Source organism: Durio zibethinus, chromosome 21 (genome assembly GCF_047325235.1).
Source record: "Durio zibethinus cultivar Kanyao isolate XHJ-2024 chromosome 21, ASM4732523v1, whole genome shotgun sequence".
NCBI classification, from domain to species: domain Eukaryota; kingdom Viridiplantae; phylum Streptophyta; class Magnoliopsida; order Malvales; family Malvaceae; genus Durio; species Durio zibethinus.
Window position 1 is genome coordinate 11560118 of NC_143182.1, and position 18075 is coordinate 11578192.

The 18075-nt window shown below is 27.5% G+C and overlaps 1 protein-coding gene across 2 annotated transcripts; it reads right to left on the reverse strand.

Moving 5' to 3' along the window:
* Window positions 1–8049: 8049 nt before the first annotated feature.
* LOC111305627 (cellulose synthase-like protein H1) lies at window positions 8050–13186 on the reverse strand. 2 transcript variants are annotated; one of them, XM_089750169.1, is made up of 9 exons: window positions 12865–13186; window positions 12452–12773; window positions 11975–12100; window positions 11655–11774; window positions 11137–11349; window positions 10885–11020; window positions 10033–10211; window positions 9329–9679; window positions 8050–8794 (listed from the first exon to the last, which is right to left on the reverse strand). In XM_089750169.1, the coding sequence occupies exons 1-9, from the start codon at window positions 13122–13124 to the stop codon at window positions 8240–8242; spliced, it is 2262 nt and encodes a 753-aa protein (XP_089606295.1). In that variant the 5' UTR covers window positions 13125–13186; the 3' UTR covers window positions 8050–8239. The 2 variants fall into 2 exon arrangements, with proteins under 2 accessions (XP_089606295.1, XP_089606296.1); XM_089750170.1 differs by lacking the exons at window positions 12452–12773; window positions 12865–13186 and adding an exon at window positions 12367–12429.
* Between the last annotated feature and the right edge of the window lie 4889 nt (window positions 13187–18075).

The window sequence follows — 18075 nt, forward strand, 5'->3', positions numbered from 1 at the left end:
CATAGAAATCAATTTATTCTAAGTTTTCAAACTTTGCTTCTGATCCTCAAAATGTTATGTTTAGACTAGTATCGAATGGATTCAACCTATTTAAAGTGATGAGTACTTCTTATAGTTTTTGTCCAATTGTATTGGTTCTATACAATTTACCACCATGGATTACCATGAAGCAACAATCATTTATCTTGCTATGATAATTACTGAGGAAAAAGGTTCAAAAAATGATATAGACATCTATTTGTAACCTCTGATTGAAGAGTTAAAACATTTATAATGATAATCATTGATTTAGATTCCAAAAACATCTTTTTAATGGAACAAAAAAGTTTAGAAGAACACCCTTACCTATTATTAGGTCTGATATCTTGTCAAATTTAAAAGATATCAATTTCACTTATAGAAAAATGACTTAATCAAGAAAAAGAGTAAGAGAGATCTTTGAAGGTGTTCAACTTTCTATTCCTCAAATTGGTGATGTTGATACTCAAGTTGGTAATGTTGATGTTCAAAATAACGAGAAAAAAGATGAAAAAAATGACCCCAATGAGTCTGAGTTATGAAAAAAAAGAAGTATCTTTTTTGAGTTATCTTATTGAAAATATAATTTATTATGTCATAACTTTGATGGGATGCACATTGAGAAAAATATTTGTAAAAATTTTATTGAGACAATTTTCAACGTGAATAAAAGATCAAATGATGACTTAAAGAGTCGGCTTTATCTAATTAACACGAGGATTTGCCTTAACTTTCATCTGAAGTTGTTTCTAATGGCAAATCACGATTGGTTCCTGCTTGTTTTGGGATATTTAAAGGTGAGAAAAATGTGTTTTGCAAGGTGTTAAAAATTATGAAAATCCCATATAGTTATGCATCAAATATATCGAGATGTGTAAATTTGAAGAAATAAAAACTTTATTCATTGAAGTCACATGATTACCACATCTTGATGCAGGACTTACTTCTTATTGCTTTATGTTCATCAATGTCAATACTAATCACTTCAGTTGTAATTGAATTGATTAACATATTTAAAACACTTTGTGGGAAAGTTCTAAATGTGGAAGAGGTTGACAAGCTTCAAGATCAAGCCGTGATTACTTTATGCCATTTAGAGAAGATTTTTCTTTCAAATTTCTTCACTATTATGATGCATTTGATTATCCACCTTTCATATGAAGCAAAAGTAAGTGGACCAATTTATTTTAATGGATGTATCTTATTGAAAATGTATTATTTGTTAATAAGTTGTTAGTGTCTATGATACCATTCTAATTAAAAAGGCATATGATAAATATTTTATGCTTCAGGTTTTTAAGGAGGTTAAAGTCTTATTGTCTTAACAAACGCTATCCAAAAAGTTATATTGCTGAAAGATATTTAGTATAGAAGTGTATGACATTTTGTTCTTGATATTTGAAAGATGTTGAAACAAAATTTAATAGACCATTGATAAATCTTGGTATGTAACATACCAATTTTGCTTACACTTATCTTTTGAAAGTTTTGGATAACCAATAGGCAAAGTTGAAGTGGTAAAGTTAGATGATAAATCTTGGGCATAGGCACATTGATATATTCTTTTTTATCATGACTCAATTGAATCGTTTCATACTTAAGTTATTCATGTAAAGAAATCATTCATTCTATTAAGCATAATTTATAGACTTTGTTCTTATTGTTAATACTTTATTTTGATGCGTGTAGTGAGTATAAAAAAAATTAGAGAGCTCATGCACATTATTGACAATCAAACCATTGAAAACTTGATAAGTTGTTCATCGAAAATTTTTATGAATGATTAAGAGAAACTGTAAGTAATGTCATATTTCACATTTTAAGAATTGTACATAGAATGCATAGTGTATAAATAAAATTAATAACATATATTTTATTCTACCTTTATAGGTTTGAAGTAGAAGGCTTGTTAGTGAAGAGGTGAAATGTCTTTCACAACGTCCAAACATGATTATGAAACAATACAAAGGATTCATCATCAATGGATTTAGATTTCACACTAAATCCTGTGAGAGAGTTAGAAGAACACAAAATTTAGGAGTTGTTGTTACTTTGTCAACTACTAGCTATGCTAATGCTAGGGACACAAATCATTTGGAGGAAAATATTGACTATTATGGCATGGTTAATGACATCATTGAGTTAAATTATTATGACAAGGGAAATGTTATCTTATTTTGGTGTCATTGGGCTGATATAAATAGTGTAAAAAAAATTTAGAAAGATCAGTTTATATTTACAATCATGAATTTTTCTCGATTAATTCACACCAGACAACAACTTATCAATGAACCTTATATTTTTTTCTTTTTAAGTCAAACAATTTTTTTATTCTGAAGACCTTAAAAAATTAAGTTAGTTTGTTGTTCTTCGTAACACACCTAGGGATTTATTTGATATGAGGTCAAATATTAAAGATAATGTTGAACATGAAACTAACTATTTTTCTTTTGCTGACCAAAACTTGGATGAAAATATCTTAATATCTCTGCTCAGTAGGTTTGTGAAGATGTTAATGAAGATATTTATGAACCATGATAGATCATCTATAGTTTGTAATTAGAATGTTCAAAATATAATGTAATAAATACTTTTATGTAATTTATATGGCATTCACTTTTGTATATTTATTGTGTTGTAAATCATACATTATCTTTTAATTTAATTAAATTGATATTTTTTTTATATATCGTTGGTTATGATTTCTTAACTTTTCAATGTCTATATATGTTTTTTAGATATGTTCTTTATATAGTTGGTTATATTTACAATGCTTTAACTTTTCAACTTTTAATTGATTCTCTTCTATGATATAGTTAAGTTATGATGCTGAAAAATAAAAGGGAGTACATATAAAAAATATTAGTTCAGAACTGTCTGTGGCACATGTTGATCTTGGCCATGGACTAAATCTTTTAAAAGGGAATGTGCCTACTGTCTTTTATAACTTAATGGCTTCTAACCCTTCAACTGATACTAGATTTGACAATATGATAGGTCCAGGTTTAGATAGTATCTCACCAATTGATTCTACTTTTAATTTGAATGCAGGTATCGTAAACCCCATATTTTGATTTCGATTATAATCATTAAAGTATTGGTAATTTACTAATTGATTTTTTTTTTCAATTGATAACAATGGTCAATAGAGGACCAGAGGCCAAACAACTTGAAAGAATTATAGACACTACTTTCGAATGAACGTATTTTAGTGTCTGCAAACTCTGATAGGCAATCAATTGGTGAATAGTGTCAACTACTGGTTGGATTTTTAGAAATGATTGCCCGTAATGGCATGAAATTGCCTATTCATTATGAAATATGGTATAAAGTTCCAACAAAAATTAAGGTTAAAGCTTTAAACTTTGTTCAAGCATTGGTATAATTAATTATTTATTAGAAATATAAACTTTGCTAAAGTTGGTCTATCAATTATAACATTTCTTTTTGTATTGTTACAGTCAAGATTCTTACTTAAAAAACCTATTTCATTTGTGCTTAAGTCATTGAAAAAGAAATGGAAAGATTATAAGCATAATTTGAAGAACAAATATTTCAATTAAAAATAGTACTGCAGAGGCCACAATGGATAATCTACCTTATGATGTGATTAGGTGGTAATAGGAATAGTTGATTAGATTTTGGTTTTTAAAAAAAATGAGAGGTACTAATTTATAACTTTTAATATTATTTTTAATAATTGAGGTGTTTTATGTTTTTCGTTGGTAATATTTATATTTTTGCTACATACATAATTTTTTTTAAGATAGGAAAGAGGAAAGATTAGGATTGCTAGCAAAAAGCAACAGAAATAGTCATATGAGTGGATCAAAAAGCTTTTCAAGAAAGCAAAAAGAATAAATAAGTTAAGTAATAAATAAAAAAGTTGCAGTTTATATCCGTTTAGCATTTTTTATGCCATTAAAGAGCAAAAATATAAATTTGTAGTTATTGTTCTGTTTTAACAGTTTAGATAGTTTTAATACATGATATTAAATTTGTCTAAATGATTGAACTTGGTTTCCACAATTGATATGTATGAAAAAGTTATTGTTTATGTTTTTTTAAGACTTTGTGTACGTTAAAGGATAAAAATATAATTTTACAATTATATTTAGGTTTTAATAATTTAGATAGCTTAAATATATGATATTAAACTTGTCCGACTGATTAAACTTGGTTTCTATCTATTTAGCACTTTTGTGCCATTAAAAGGTCAAAATACAAATTTATATTTATTATTCTATTTTAACATTTTAGATAGCTTCAATACATGATTTAAACTTATCCGAATGATTGAACTTGATTTTCATAGTTGATATATATGAAAAAGTTACCGTTTATGTTTATTTAAGACTTCTTTTGTCGTTAAAAGGCCAAAATACAAATTTACATTTATTATTCTATTTTAACAGTTTAGGTAGTTTTAATACATGATATTAAACTTGTTTGAGGGGTTGAACTTGGTTTTCATGGTTGATATGTATGAAAAAGTTATTGTTTATGTCTGTTTAGGACTTTTTGTGTCATTAAAAGGCAAAAATGCAAATTTGCATTTATTATTATATTTTAACAATTTAGATAGCTTCAAAACATGATATTAAACTTGTCTGAATGATTGAACTTGGTTTTCTCAGTTAATATGTGTAAAAAAGTTATTGTTTATCTTTATTAAGCACTTTTTTATGTCGATAAAAGGAAAAAATATAATTTTGTAGTTATATTTATGTTTTAACAATTTAGATAGCTTCAATACATGATATTAAACTTATTTGAATGATTGAACTTGGTTTGCATGATTGATGTGTGTGAAAAAGTTATCGTTTATGTTTGTTTAGCACTTTTATAATGCTAAAATGCAAAAATGCAAATTTATATTTTTTATTCTATTTTTAGATATCTTCAATACATGATATTAAATTAGTTCGAATTATTGAACATAGTTTTCATAATTGATATGTGTGAAAGAGTTACTGTTTATGTTTTTTTAGGACTTTGTTGTATCGTTAAAGAGTAAAAATATAATTTTGCAGTTATATTTATATTTTAATAGTTTAGATAGCTTAAATATGTGATATTAAACTTGTTTAAATGATTGAACTTAGTTTTCATGATTTAATATGTATGAATAAGTTACGATTTATGTTTGTTTAAGACATTTAGTAACGTCAAAAGGCAAAAATGTAAATTTGTAATTATTGTTATGTTTTAACAGTTTAGATAGCTCATATTGCATGATATTAAATTTGTTCAAATGTTTAAATTCCATTATTGCCATGCTTGATAAGTATAAATTAGTTATGGTCGATATGCGTTTAACAATAATAGTGTTTTTAATGTAGGAGATTAAGTTAGGTGAAAAAATTGGACATGTCAAACTTTTTTGATTAACCTATTTGAAAAAAATAGATCTTACTTAAATGTCAAAATACAAGAAATTATGGAAAGTTCTTGGATTTGTTTTATACATAAGTAAATATTTATTATTTTAAATATATTATGAATTAATTATTAAACTTGATAGCTTTATTTGATTAATTTACAAGAGAAAGTGAAAGAGAAAATGGCCATTGAGATTGAAGTAGTGTTCGATTGTTTTGTCAACATGAAAAAATTGAAAGATTAGATTTTCATAAATGTTGTTAGAAAAAAAAGACATGGACAGGTTCGATGCCTTGGATTGGGTCCAAGACCATCTAACTACTATAAAAATATCTCTCAACAATTTATATTCTTAACAAGTCAATCTTATCCAAAAAATCTCAATAATGAGAGAGGGGTTGCAAATTATGCAACAACGTATTTAGCAAATAGAAGCAAAAAAAAATTGAGGAGCGTGTTAGAATAAATGAAGAGCATAAGCAATTACATGATCGATTCAACAGTCTTATGAACTTTGTGCAACAACAATTTTCAAGAAACAATTTATGTAGTCAATCAACTCAGGTATTATATCTAGTAACTATTTATATTTTTTTAATATCATAAATAGCTTATTATTAAGTGTAAAAACTTATTTTATTTTATTCAGTAAGTTTTTAAGCAAGCTAATGATTGTGGTGGAAAAAATTCTTCATCAAATGATAGTGCTCCAAATCTTAATGGTAATCAATTTCATATATTTTAAAATTTTGATTAATATACTGAAATAATTTGAATGCTATTGGATTAAGCTTTGTGTTATATGCATACTGGAACAAATTATGTATTTTGATATTTAAATATTTATAATATTCAGTTTATGACTTTAAATTCATTTTATGAATTGAAAAATATTTATCTATTTTTTATTTAATTATAATAGTAAATGTTGAAATAAATAAAAAAAAAGTTTAATTTAGCAGTGTTTATAAGCAAAAACACTGCTTAAATTATAGAAATTAGCGACATTTGTGTCAAAACATCTTGCTAAATTTAGCAAGATTTTTGCACACAAATGCTGCTAAATTCTTTATTTAGTGGCATTTGCAGAAAAAAATCTTGCTAAGTTAGTGGTGTTTTTTTCTTAAAATACTATTATTTTCTCTAATGTAGATATAGGTGACATTTTTAGCGATATTTTTGGTAAACGTCGTAAATTTTTTAACGATGTTTATAACGTAAAAAAAAAGTCGATAAAAACTTATTCCCTTGTAGTGATATGAAGACATTATTTAATTTAATCATATTCGTAATATCATTTTATCTTATCCCATCATAATTTGTGTATTAAATACATCCTTAAAATGTTAGATGTGTACACACTTCATGGTGCTAAAAGAGTGACTATAAGTGTGAATATTTGATGTGTAATTGAGATTATTAGAGATGGAGCAAGAATGTTTATTGATTTATTTAGGTTGGGATTGATTTGTGAGCAGTGGAGGAATAAAAAATTTTATCTAGTGAGAACTTAGTTTAAACACAATAATAATAATAATAATAATAACAATAATAATAATAATAATAATTTAAACTTACATATGTAGTCATCATTGTTAAAAATTTTACAATTATTTTTTACATCAATTTCATATTTTGAAAACTTTACACAATAATTTCATTATCAATTTTTTTTAAACACATTTTTTTTAATGTACACAACTTATATGAATTGAAAAAAAAATACCTTAATAGACCGAAAAATTAATGTCCAAGTCTACAAAGTTGGAGATGAGATAAATTTTGAAAGTAAAATAAACTCAATTTGAATACTCTCTCAAGAATGCGTGGTGTCAGGTTGCTGTCTACTGTTGGTTTTGATCAAATAAGTGAAATAACTAAGAAAGAAAAAAATTGAAGAAAAAACAAGAAATATTTGGTGTTATGTGCTAAAACTAAACTAACAAGTAAGTTTCTTATTTAAATGTTTTGAGCTTTGGGCTTGATAACTAATAAATTCAAATTGAAAAACTAATATAATTTAAAAATTTTATTTTGGACCAATGAAAATTATTGAACTTTATCTAAAATACAATTATTTCAGAATTTTTTTTGGTGGCCCTCAAGTAGATCCATCTTTGTTTGTGAGCTGAGTATTTGGGTGTTTGATTGGTTAAGTGGTGATGATTTATTTAATATATTTGTATGGAATCACTTTAAATTGCTATATGTTATATATATGATTTATCGTTTGATTGCAATTCTACTTGCCTAGATGTTTACCGGTTGGGGTTTGGACAGACAAAACAAATATTAACTACTTATGTACATATAGAACCAAATGGATGTTGCCATAGTGACATTGCAAATTAAGTTATCTACACAATTTCTAACGGGAACGTATAGATTTATTTTCTAACTATATTTAAGTAATATATTTACAGAATGTAATTGAAAGTAATTAATTAGTTCTTATTTGAAATGGTTGATAACATATATAGGCTTTATTTTTATTATATAAATTTTTTTATATAAAATCAATTAGCTATAGATAAAGAAATCCAACATAAATATAAAATCATAAAAACACAATATTTAATGAATGTGAGATAATATCATTTTAACAAAATATATATTTTTTAATTTTAAGATAAAAATAAACTACAAACCTAAGAAAAAACTTGTATTTGACATATAGATTATCTATCAAAGAGATTTACTTACTCAATAAACCCGTAGCTATTGTTCTTATTCTTATGTGGTCTGTGGTGAAGCAAGTAATGATTAACATCTCAATTTACAATGAAATTTAATTTACGCTCCAAAAACAAAGTACAAGTTACCTGTAGTAGTCCATATCTCAAACCCCCGAAGTCCTACAGAAATAAACAAAAACTAATGCGAAAGAAGCTGACTTGAATATGGTGGAGGAAGGTATCCCATATTTTCCTGTTTTAAACAACCCTTTCAGGAATGGCAAGAAGCATAGCACCACCCATAGGCTGCACAAGACCTCTCCTAGCCCTACCCCGTGGCCAACAGTATCTTGAACTAATGGTCGCCACCCTAAGGAAAGGGCGAGCAGTGCTGTCAGGTGCACAAGCAAAAGGGTCGTGCCTGGCACAAAAATAGGTGACTCATCGAAAGTAAATTTTGTAGTACCGTCAGTTTCGTCGCCATTGGAATTAGATTGATCTTTTCCTGTAACTTCAAAAACTGTATCAGACAAACCCAAGAGTTTGAGTAGGACACTTAGAGCTCCAAACAAATATGCAGAGGTTGCTGTTATTATTCCCATTCTCAAGTTATTCCACCATGCTCGTATGGACATGCCAGTTTTGAGGTATTCCCTGAGAGTGAGCAAGTTGTAAATCACAAAAATGGCAACAGGTATCAATATCGCCGGGTCCTGGACCTGCATTAATTGTTAAACTTGTGAGCAGTTCACGCTTCTAAAGTAAGTATATATAACAAGTACAATTATATTATACTGTACTAATTTGTTTCAGAGCAAATTAAAGTAATGATTTTTTATGAGGAAAATAAATTCATTCAAAGGAGGCTGAAAGCTTGAGAATAAAGTAAGTTATTGCAATTACTGAAATTTAAATCTTAAATTTATTGGAAATTACATGAATTAAGTTAAATCTAGGGTTCATGTTAAAAAAAATGTATCTAAATTTGTTTTCTTATTGTACTCATTTTTCAGACAGTTGTATATGGAACTATGTGGTCCTGGATTTGATGCCGAGACACTAAAGCATGGCTTCGAGGTGAGAGACAATGATATAACAAATAAGATAGAACATCTCGAATAGTTTATTGTACTTGACATTTATGGTACCAAACTATATAAAGGACAAGTATGAGGCATATATATATAAATGGATGAAGCGACGACCTCAGTTAATTGTATATGAAGTATATACTGCAAGTAAATTCTGCTCACCTTGGGCAAGAAATGGGATTTGGCAAGGATGCAATATGCAGGCAGAGCAGCATAACACAGCTGAGGAATTGAGGAGGCGCCCCAAGAAAGAATCCAGATGTAGGCTAAGGACGTCCTGAACTGGAGGTTTCCGGTCAGGGTGCCAAATATTGGGTTGTTTTTACTAACAAGGATTTCAAACAGGCCTGTAGACCACCTTTTCTGTTGAGTCATTGCCGCCGGGCCCCCAGATGGCGCACAACCTAGAAAGGCCGGTGGGTCAGGCATGGGATAGGTGGATTTCCACCCTTTCTTATGAATCGTCAACCCAGTTAGGATATCTTCTGTCATGGATCCATATCTCCATCCAAGCTGAAGCAAACGTAATCAATTTTACCCCAATTTGAAGGTTTACACATTACAATCATCAGCTCTTTTCAATTATTAATATTTGAGTTAATATCACATACACATTAATTATAGTAAAATATTTAATATGATAAATGAATTATGAATATATAAATTAAGATAATATTCATCCTTAACATCATTAACTTTTAAGGATGATACGTGATTAACAATAAATTTTACAAATATTATATTATTTAACATATTTATAATTTAAATATTACATTAAAAATGTTTAAAATTTAAATATTACATTTTTTACTATAACGCAACTCGGACATTTTTGCTTAAAATTTTAGTAGGTTTCTTCTACTAACCTTTGTTCCCCAGCTACTACCAAATTCATAGCCACAACCTGCAACCCGGAACGCTGCCTCGAGAGAATCTGAAAGGTTGTTTCGAAGACCCTTCTCGCCTTTCAATGCATAAGTTACTGATTCTGAAAACTCCTCTGAGTCCCCAAACTCTTTTTTCAGTTCATAATAAGCTAATTTTCCTACAGAAAGAAAGAATAAACCATCAGGCTCCTATTATTTTAATTTACCATTGGAGTTTAGCTAGAGTGAGGGCAATATTTAAGTAAAAAATTTTAGGTGGAGCTTTTAAGATTTTTAATGAAAACCATTAAATAAAAATTAACTTTGAAAATCGAAATCTATATATTAAAAGATCTTAATTATAAAAAAATTAATAATATATGAAAAATGTTATTACAAATGTTGTTTATATTCAAGATGTAATCAATATTTATTGAATGGTGAAAAAATTATCATAATTTTTAGTAAAATATATCAAAAAATATATATTTTTTCATGATATATGTGAGATCTTTTAATTTATAAAATTTAATTGTAATTTTTATTTAACCATATTCACTAAAAAAGGCTTAAGAATTAAGGTCTCCTAAGAGACTTTTTATTTGAAAGTGATAAGAGAAAAAGAAATCATTACTTAAAGGATTAAAGTTAAATTTGTCACCATATTCTATATGGGAAATAAAAATATAAGTAATAACAAAATTGAACAAAATTGAAATACAATGCAAAATGTCAATATTGAATCATAGTATAGTTAGAAACCAATTGGATCTCAATCCTTTAATTTAAAGATAAATTGTTCATTAAATATATACCATTAATTAGATTTTTTTTTTAAAAAAAAGTATATACCGTTAATTGATGTATCATTTCTGGCTTGATTTTCTGCGTTATGAGGCCGTAGACCATAGATGACTTTTCGTCTATGAAAGCATCCTGTTCCACCATAGAAAATTCCTTGGAGTCCCGCTATCCCACGGCCCATATACTAACATAGCAACATATATATATATATATATATATATATATATATATATTCTAACTGAGCAAAAAGAAAAGTAGTAGTAGAAAATGCATTGAGGTCTATGTAAAAATATGACTCACTTCTGTCAAAACCACAAATTGGTTTCCATAGGGATCGTCCTTCTGACCATCGTAATAAGACTGAGGATATTGAACAAATGCAATTTCTCTTTCACTCTCGTGACCAAGAAGCTGACACATTGCCTGACGAACAACTTGTGGGTTGTTCACATACATATCACAATCTACGTTCAGCATGAACGGCGCATTCGTCATCAACCCTGACACTCTAGTCTGTTTTTGGTACAAGAACCATACTTGATTAATTTATTTTCTGGTAGTTGGTTTAAAGAATATTTATGGGTAATTTCCCAAAAATGAATTCAATTTAAATTGAGTAACTTAAGTAAACGTTGGGAAGTATTTGGTAATTTTTGAAAATTTTGATTTTTTTTTTTACAAAAAAATAACAGTTAGGAAATAAAAAAAAACTTTAAATATTAAATTTTAAATTTGTTAAATTTTTAAATGATTGTATAAACGAATTGAATTAAATTTCGGATTCAAATTAACCCAATACAGAATTCTTTGTTAATTACCAGAACGTTCATGGCACCAGCTTTGTAGTGATGTGGATGTTTCGGCCGTTTCTCTCTGGAAATATAAACCAAATGTGGCACCTCATCATCCCAAAAGTTTTGCATGTTCTCTCCTATTATCTACAACAAAACAATTCGAATGATTCCAAAATTAATAACCAATGAAGATAAGTACATTTTTTATGAGCCACATATATAAAACAACATCGTATCGCATAAAATTAAACCATGATGGAAACAATATATATAATTTTATTTTGTTTAATTAGAATAGGGGGGAACATTGAGGCAATGAACTGTCTTAGGTATAAATGAGTTACCTTGATTATAGTCGGATGGTTGCTGCGTTCAACCTGGGAGAAAACAGCAAACTCACCGGTTAGATCACATGGAGCTGCTCTTCGGCCTGCTTCCTCTATTTTTAAGCTAAGGAGCTCGTACTCGGCCTGCAAGGATCCAATAAATTAAGACAAGTTAAATGTCTATTAGTGCCTAATTGCAAATTAAATGGCAAAATAAAATGAGTTTATATTTGTTTATTATCAATATATAAATTTTATATATTATCATGGAATCATATAATATCTTCTCTTTAATCAAAAAAAAGATTTTTTTAATTTTAATTTTTGTATATTTATTTTAAAAATAATTAATTTTGCAATCTTAAAATCGTCTCAAGAGGAGATTAGCCGCAAACAAAGTCAAGGAATACCTCTAACTGTATTATCAAGAAAACAGATAATTTTGCTCTCCTGTTCATTTTTTTTTCTTTTTCGCCCAACTTTGAAATTACATACCTTCATCTTTTCCCAATCTTGTTTGAAATCAAAATTTGAATTGGAGGATATAGGATCCTCCAAGAAGAATCTAAAGGGAGCTCTAACTTGAATTTTGTACTTCTTACAAAATGGGACCCAAAGCTTAGCAAATTTGGATGCTTCCACTATAGAGTAAAAGGTGAGAGGGGAGCAGCCATCGTCGGATACATAGCAAGCTAGCTTGGCAGCTGGATAATCAACAGCCAACAAAGAGAGAACGGTGTTTATAGTTATAATAGGCGGTTCTAACACGGGGTCTGCAGTCGTAACAAAAATGTCCACAGGGGGAAGCTCCGGAAACCTGCAGACAACAGAATCAATTAATTTTATGGTAAACAATAATTACTAACAGAAAGATGATAGTGATCGTATGTAAACAGTTGATTTGCTACCTCTGTTCAAGGTTTTCAGGGTATATTTTGAATTCCACAGGATTCCATTTGGAGCTGACGTTGAGAAACCAATTGAACGTGAACCATGTCTCGCATAAGAAAGCAAGGAGCCAGACCAATCCATGGTTGTTAAGAGAAAGGAGACGATAAGACAGGAGGGAAACTAGAAGGAAAAAAAGAGTGATATCCAATGCTCTTTGGATAGTGTTTTTACGAGCAATCTTTTCATACAAAGGGAAACAGAATTCCTTGGCTGCCATTACAGAGTGCTTAGAGAGGAGCTATAATGTGATGTGTATTCATGAAAGATTTTGAGGCCTCCTTCCTAGCTTTATAATGGTTATATTTATAAGCGATTTATGCCTTAATAAAATCGCATTATCATTCATAAAATAAAAAACGTTTTATTTTGTAGTTTGTAGTTGATTGCTACATTGTATTTTTTCATAAAGGACAATTTATATATACACATAAATATATACATATGTGTTTATGATAATATATTTTTTTATTAGGTTAAAAAAGTTGATATAAAAAAAATAGTTATGTGTATTTATATTTATGTGCATATAATCTTTTCCTTTCATAAATAATATCCTTTGCTAAAAATAAAAAATTAGTTCTAGTACTAAAAGTGAGATGAAGTATTGGCCAATATCATAGGTTTGTCTTGTGATGCTTTCTCTCATGTAGAAAAAGATCAAATTTATGTTCTTGATTTTGTTAATATAATTCTTGATTTGGTGATCTAGAGATTCATTTGTTGGAAGTTGAAAAAAAGAATATGTAAGACTTGTGACAAAGAAAAAGGTTAGGAGGCATTGAAAATGGTAATTTGACACGTATTCCTCCGATACTCAATTTATCGAGATATACAAGAATTAAAAAAAAAAAAAAAAGCAAACTTAGAAAAGACAAAGAGAGAGAGTTGAGTAGTGATCAACATATCACTTGTTAGGATTTGCTTTTTTTTTTTTTATCTTATAAATGATGATGTTATTAATTAAATTATCATGTATAAATTCTATTTATGTGACAATTAGTATGATTATTTAATAAATTAAATGACAATAAAATTTGAATCATTGACTCTAACTATAAGTCTTTAATTAACTATATATATTATTAGCATATAGAGATCTAGTTTTTCTTTGATAGGAAAAAGGATGTTCATTCAAATTAATAATAAAGCAACCTATAATTTCAAATTGTACCGGCAGTGGTCCCTGTACAGCAAACTTTTTCACATCCAACCCTACAGTACTCTTACTGTAGCTATTCTATAAGCCAATGAGTTGGCCCCTCCTTTCACAAGATAAAACTAACAGCTGAAGCATTATGAAGCTAAGGCTAAATTAAATCTCCACCACGAAATTACCCCATTCCCACAAGGTAGTAGATTTAGTTGTTCATGATAAAAAAACTTGCTACTTCAAATTAATCTGTTTATATAAGTTTCTTCGAGTTCAGATTCTTTCAAGCACATATCGTTTCCGGTTTAAATCTTTCATTTTTTTTTTTTATCAATCAAGTTTGGTTTCAAAAAATTTTCAAATGAATTTTTTATTTGAATTTATTTTACCACTTCTCACTCTCTGTACTAGCTTGAGGTACATTTGAAACAATAATATATAAATATATATATATATATATATATATATTTGAACCAAACTGAAAAAAAATTAGTTAGGCCAATGATCTTATACCATTTTATCATCACGAAACATAGCAGTCAAACTGACGAAAACATTAGAGAACGAGTTTTCCACGGATGTTGTTATTGTATTCTAGCCGCCACTAACATTTCCTCATTTGAGGGAAAAATTTTCTATGCGCAAAAATTAACAGTTCACTTGGTAAGATTGTGGCAAGATCTTGCGATAGAACATTATAATTAGGAATTTATCGATGTGACATAATGCCAAATTTTATGATAGATTTAGTTGAAACAATAAAATATATTTATATGTATTAAAATAATAACTCAAATCACATAATAGATTTATTTAGAATTAGTTAACTATTACTTGATAAATAAAGAGACTTGCAGAATAAAAATTTTAATAGAAAATAGATTCTTAATATGTAAATTTGTATGTTTATAAATATGTAAAGTGTTTATAGAGTTAGGTATGAAAAAAATACGTAAAAGAGTAATAGGGTTTTATGATATAAACATTTTATAAGATTACTAGAGATTTATATTTTATGGATGTGTATATTTGTATGTTTGTGAGAGGACTAGAAGAGACTGAGAGAGTCCACATAAGTATGTGCATTATATTTGTATATTTATGAATGAACTAAAGAATACTGATAGGGTTTATATGTATATGATGTATGATTGCATATAAGCATGCGTTTATTTAGGTTGAAAATATTCTATTAGATTAGAAGAGAGATTGAGAGGATCTATATGTATTAATTATTGAGTAATTATTTTGATATTTGATATAATTATCTATAATTAATAGATTTTTTTTCATTCGTAGACGTAGATCGGTTGGATCTAATCACGTTAAATTTTTATCTTTTGTGTGATTAATTGATCGTTTAATTTTGTTTCCGCTGACTTGATTAATTAGAGACTTTTTGCCTAACAATATAAAATAGATCTATAGCCAAAGTCGGATTATTCATCTGACTTAACTTAGAATAAATAATTTTAAATTAAGATTTAACTCGAATTTTACTCTAAATATATATTAAAATATTAACATAAATTATTTTTAAAATATATGAATTTTAAAAAAAATGTTATCCGGCCTATATATGCTTTGAGAACGTTGCCAATTTCTTATTGGTCACTCTTTGATGATGACAGTTCCTTCTAACTATTGGAATATGCATTACCATCTCCCTTAAAAAATTTAACTTGCAAACCAAAGTTGATACTCGGCATAAAGTTAATTACACGCATGATTGATTTATTATTTTTTTTCGTAAAGAATATGTTATGTACTAAGTTCATTGCCTCCACGAGTGAGGAGAAGTATTAAAATGAAAACAAATTAAATATGTTTTATTATTAAATTGATAATATTATCATAAACACTTAAATATAATAAAGATCTCTATTTATAATTAAGTAATTTTAAATTAAATACTCAATTTTAAAATTTAACAAAGAGGTCAGTTCACTTTAATTTAGAAGGAAATAATAATTAATTCTTCTTATAATATATATATATATATATATATATATATCTTGTCTAGTTACTTTCTAAAATAATTATCTTGTCTAGGTAATTTAATTTGTGAGAAGACATTTTCCTACAACTTGTTTTTGGATTTTCAAACTCAACATGTCTTGGGCATTCGGATGCCACTAAAAACTTGTTTTCTTGGTTCTTTGTTTGATATTTTTATTACCATTCGTTTCACTGCTTCTCCAAACTAGTCTTTTTGAATTTGTCAATCTATGAACTGGTTCTCTATGATATGAAACTATAATTTTCTTTTCTCCAAAAATTAAAACTTAGTTTCCAATCTTGATTCAACCATTTCAAAAAATGATTTTTATTCACATTAACTAAATAGTATTGCTTCATAATTTGTCCTATCCTCTTTTAATCATCTTGCTTTCTCCAAATAAATATATCTTGATTTAAGCCATCTCAATAATCATTATTTTCATAATTAACTATGGGATTTACTTCAAGATTAATTCCTTTCTAATTTCACTTCAAAATAATTTCTTGAACAATATTTTACATGGTCCAATTAGACAGTTGTTGGGACACTAGATTTGTTTATCACTTAGTATTTTCATTCCAAAAATCTCTACATTTATTAGATTAGCATTTTTTTAATCCTTATTCAAACTTAAAACTTCATGAATTTGTTTTAAACAATTAATATCAAATTGTTAAGCCTGAAACCTTTAAGCAAATTCATTACACGACGACAACAACAAAAGAGTTTCGGTCTCATCCAAAACAATACAAAAACTAGCATCCACATATATTTTTCTTCGCCTTTCGAGATTTAAAGAAGCATTCCCTTTCAAAAAACGGACCGATCAGTACTAGTATTTTTCTGTCGTTTTCATTCCATTGCATTTTGATAATAGGAAAAAAAGAAGTGACATAAGCAGTGATGTCTCTTGCAATGGACGTATGGTATAAAAAGACGGCAATTATTAAATCATAGATAGTCTCAATTTTTTTTTCTATATTTCTAGTTACAATAATGATTAAGAATCTTACTAATCCACTGCATAATTATATTCTTACAATCTCAGGACAATTTCGTCAAGCCCCATTCAAATATCCATCGAATCAAACAAGCACAAAGAGATGAATAACGACAGTGCTTGATGTGACTTGTATCGTATGATTCACTGAATACTCTCAGCCGCCTCATCGAATCAAGTAAGTCGAATAATTTAAAAGTTTATCTAAAATTAAGAAGAATTTCCTCGTACACCAAAACTAAAATTAAATTAAATTTTGAATTTGTTAAGATAATGAAAGTTCGTCTCCTCGAATTTAGAAACGAATAAGTATTATGAATGGATGTTGGCTAAAGTGATTGTAGATATTTAATTTTGTTTAAAATTTTTTATATTATTAGATTTTGAATTATATTTTAATATTGAGTTTTAAAAATTATTTTTGAGTTTAAATTTAAATGTTCAAAAGTATTATTTTTATTTATTTATTTATATTTGGTAAAAAAAACATAAATTTTGATTTTTTTTTAAGATTATGATTTTATTTAGATTTAAAATTTAAAAATTAAGTTTGATTTTGATAATCCTCAATAATTAAGTTTTTACAAAGAAGAAAAATAAATTTTGATAAGATTTTAATAAAATCAGTTGGCATTAGAATCTTCTAAATTAAAAAGAGATTCAATTCCTATATAAAAAGCCTAATTCTCAATAAAAAATCACTAACAATAAAAGAATCAAAATGCAATTGAGACAATTAGAATTATAAAGCAACATAAAGCTTTGAGTCTCAATAGATAAGTTTTTGGATTGGAGAGAGAAAGGAAAAGAAAATTTTGAAAGCTTTGGTTTTTTGACTTAAACATTGAGAGCAAATAACATTGTTTGGAGGAGGCTCGACCTACACCTAAACTTTTTTCTTGATTCTATTCGGTCACAGGTTTTTTTTTTTTATTTTATGATTTTATTTTTGATTTTTGATTTTTGATTTTTGATTTTTGATTTTATTTTTTCTTATTTTTTATCTTAGTATTTTT

What these genes read in the sequence shown, in the direction of transcription:
- LOC111305627 (XM_089750169.1), bottom strand. Translation starts at nt 13,124, where the DNA reads ATGGCAGCCAAGGAATTCTGTTTCCCTTTGTATGAAAAGATTGCTCGT. An exon ending in AAGATTGGGAAAAGATGAAG is followed by an intron (nt 12,101 to 12,451) that starts GTATGTAATTTC and finishes GGATCCTTGCAG; the next exon opens with GCCGAGTACGAGCTCCTTAG. An exon ending in AAATGATACATCAATTAACG is followed by an intron (nt 10,212 to 10,884) that starts GTATATACTTTT and finishes TTCTTTCTGTAG; the next exon opens with GAAAATTAGCTTATTATGAA.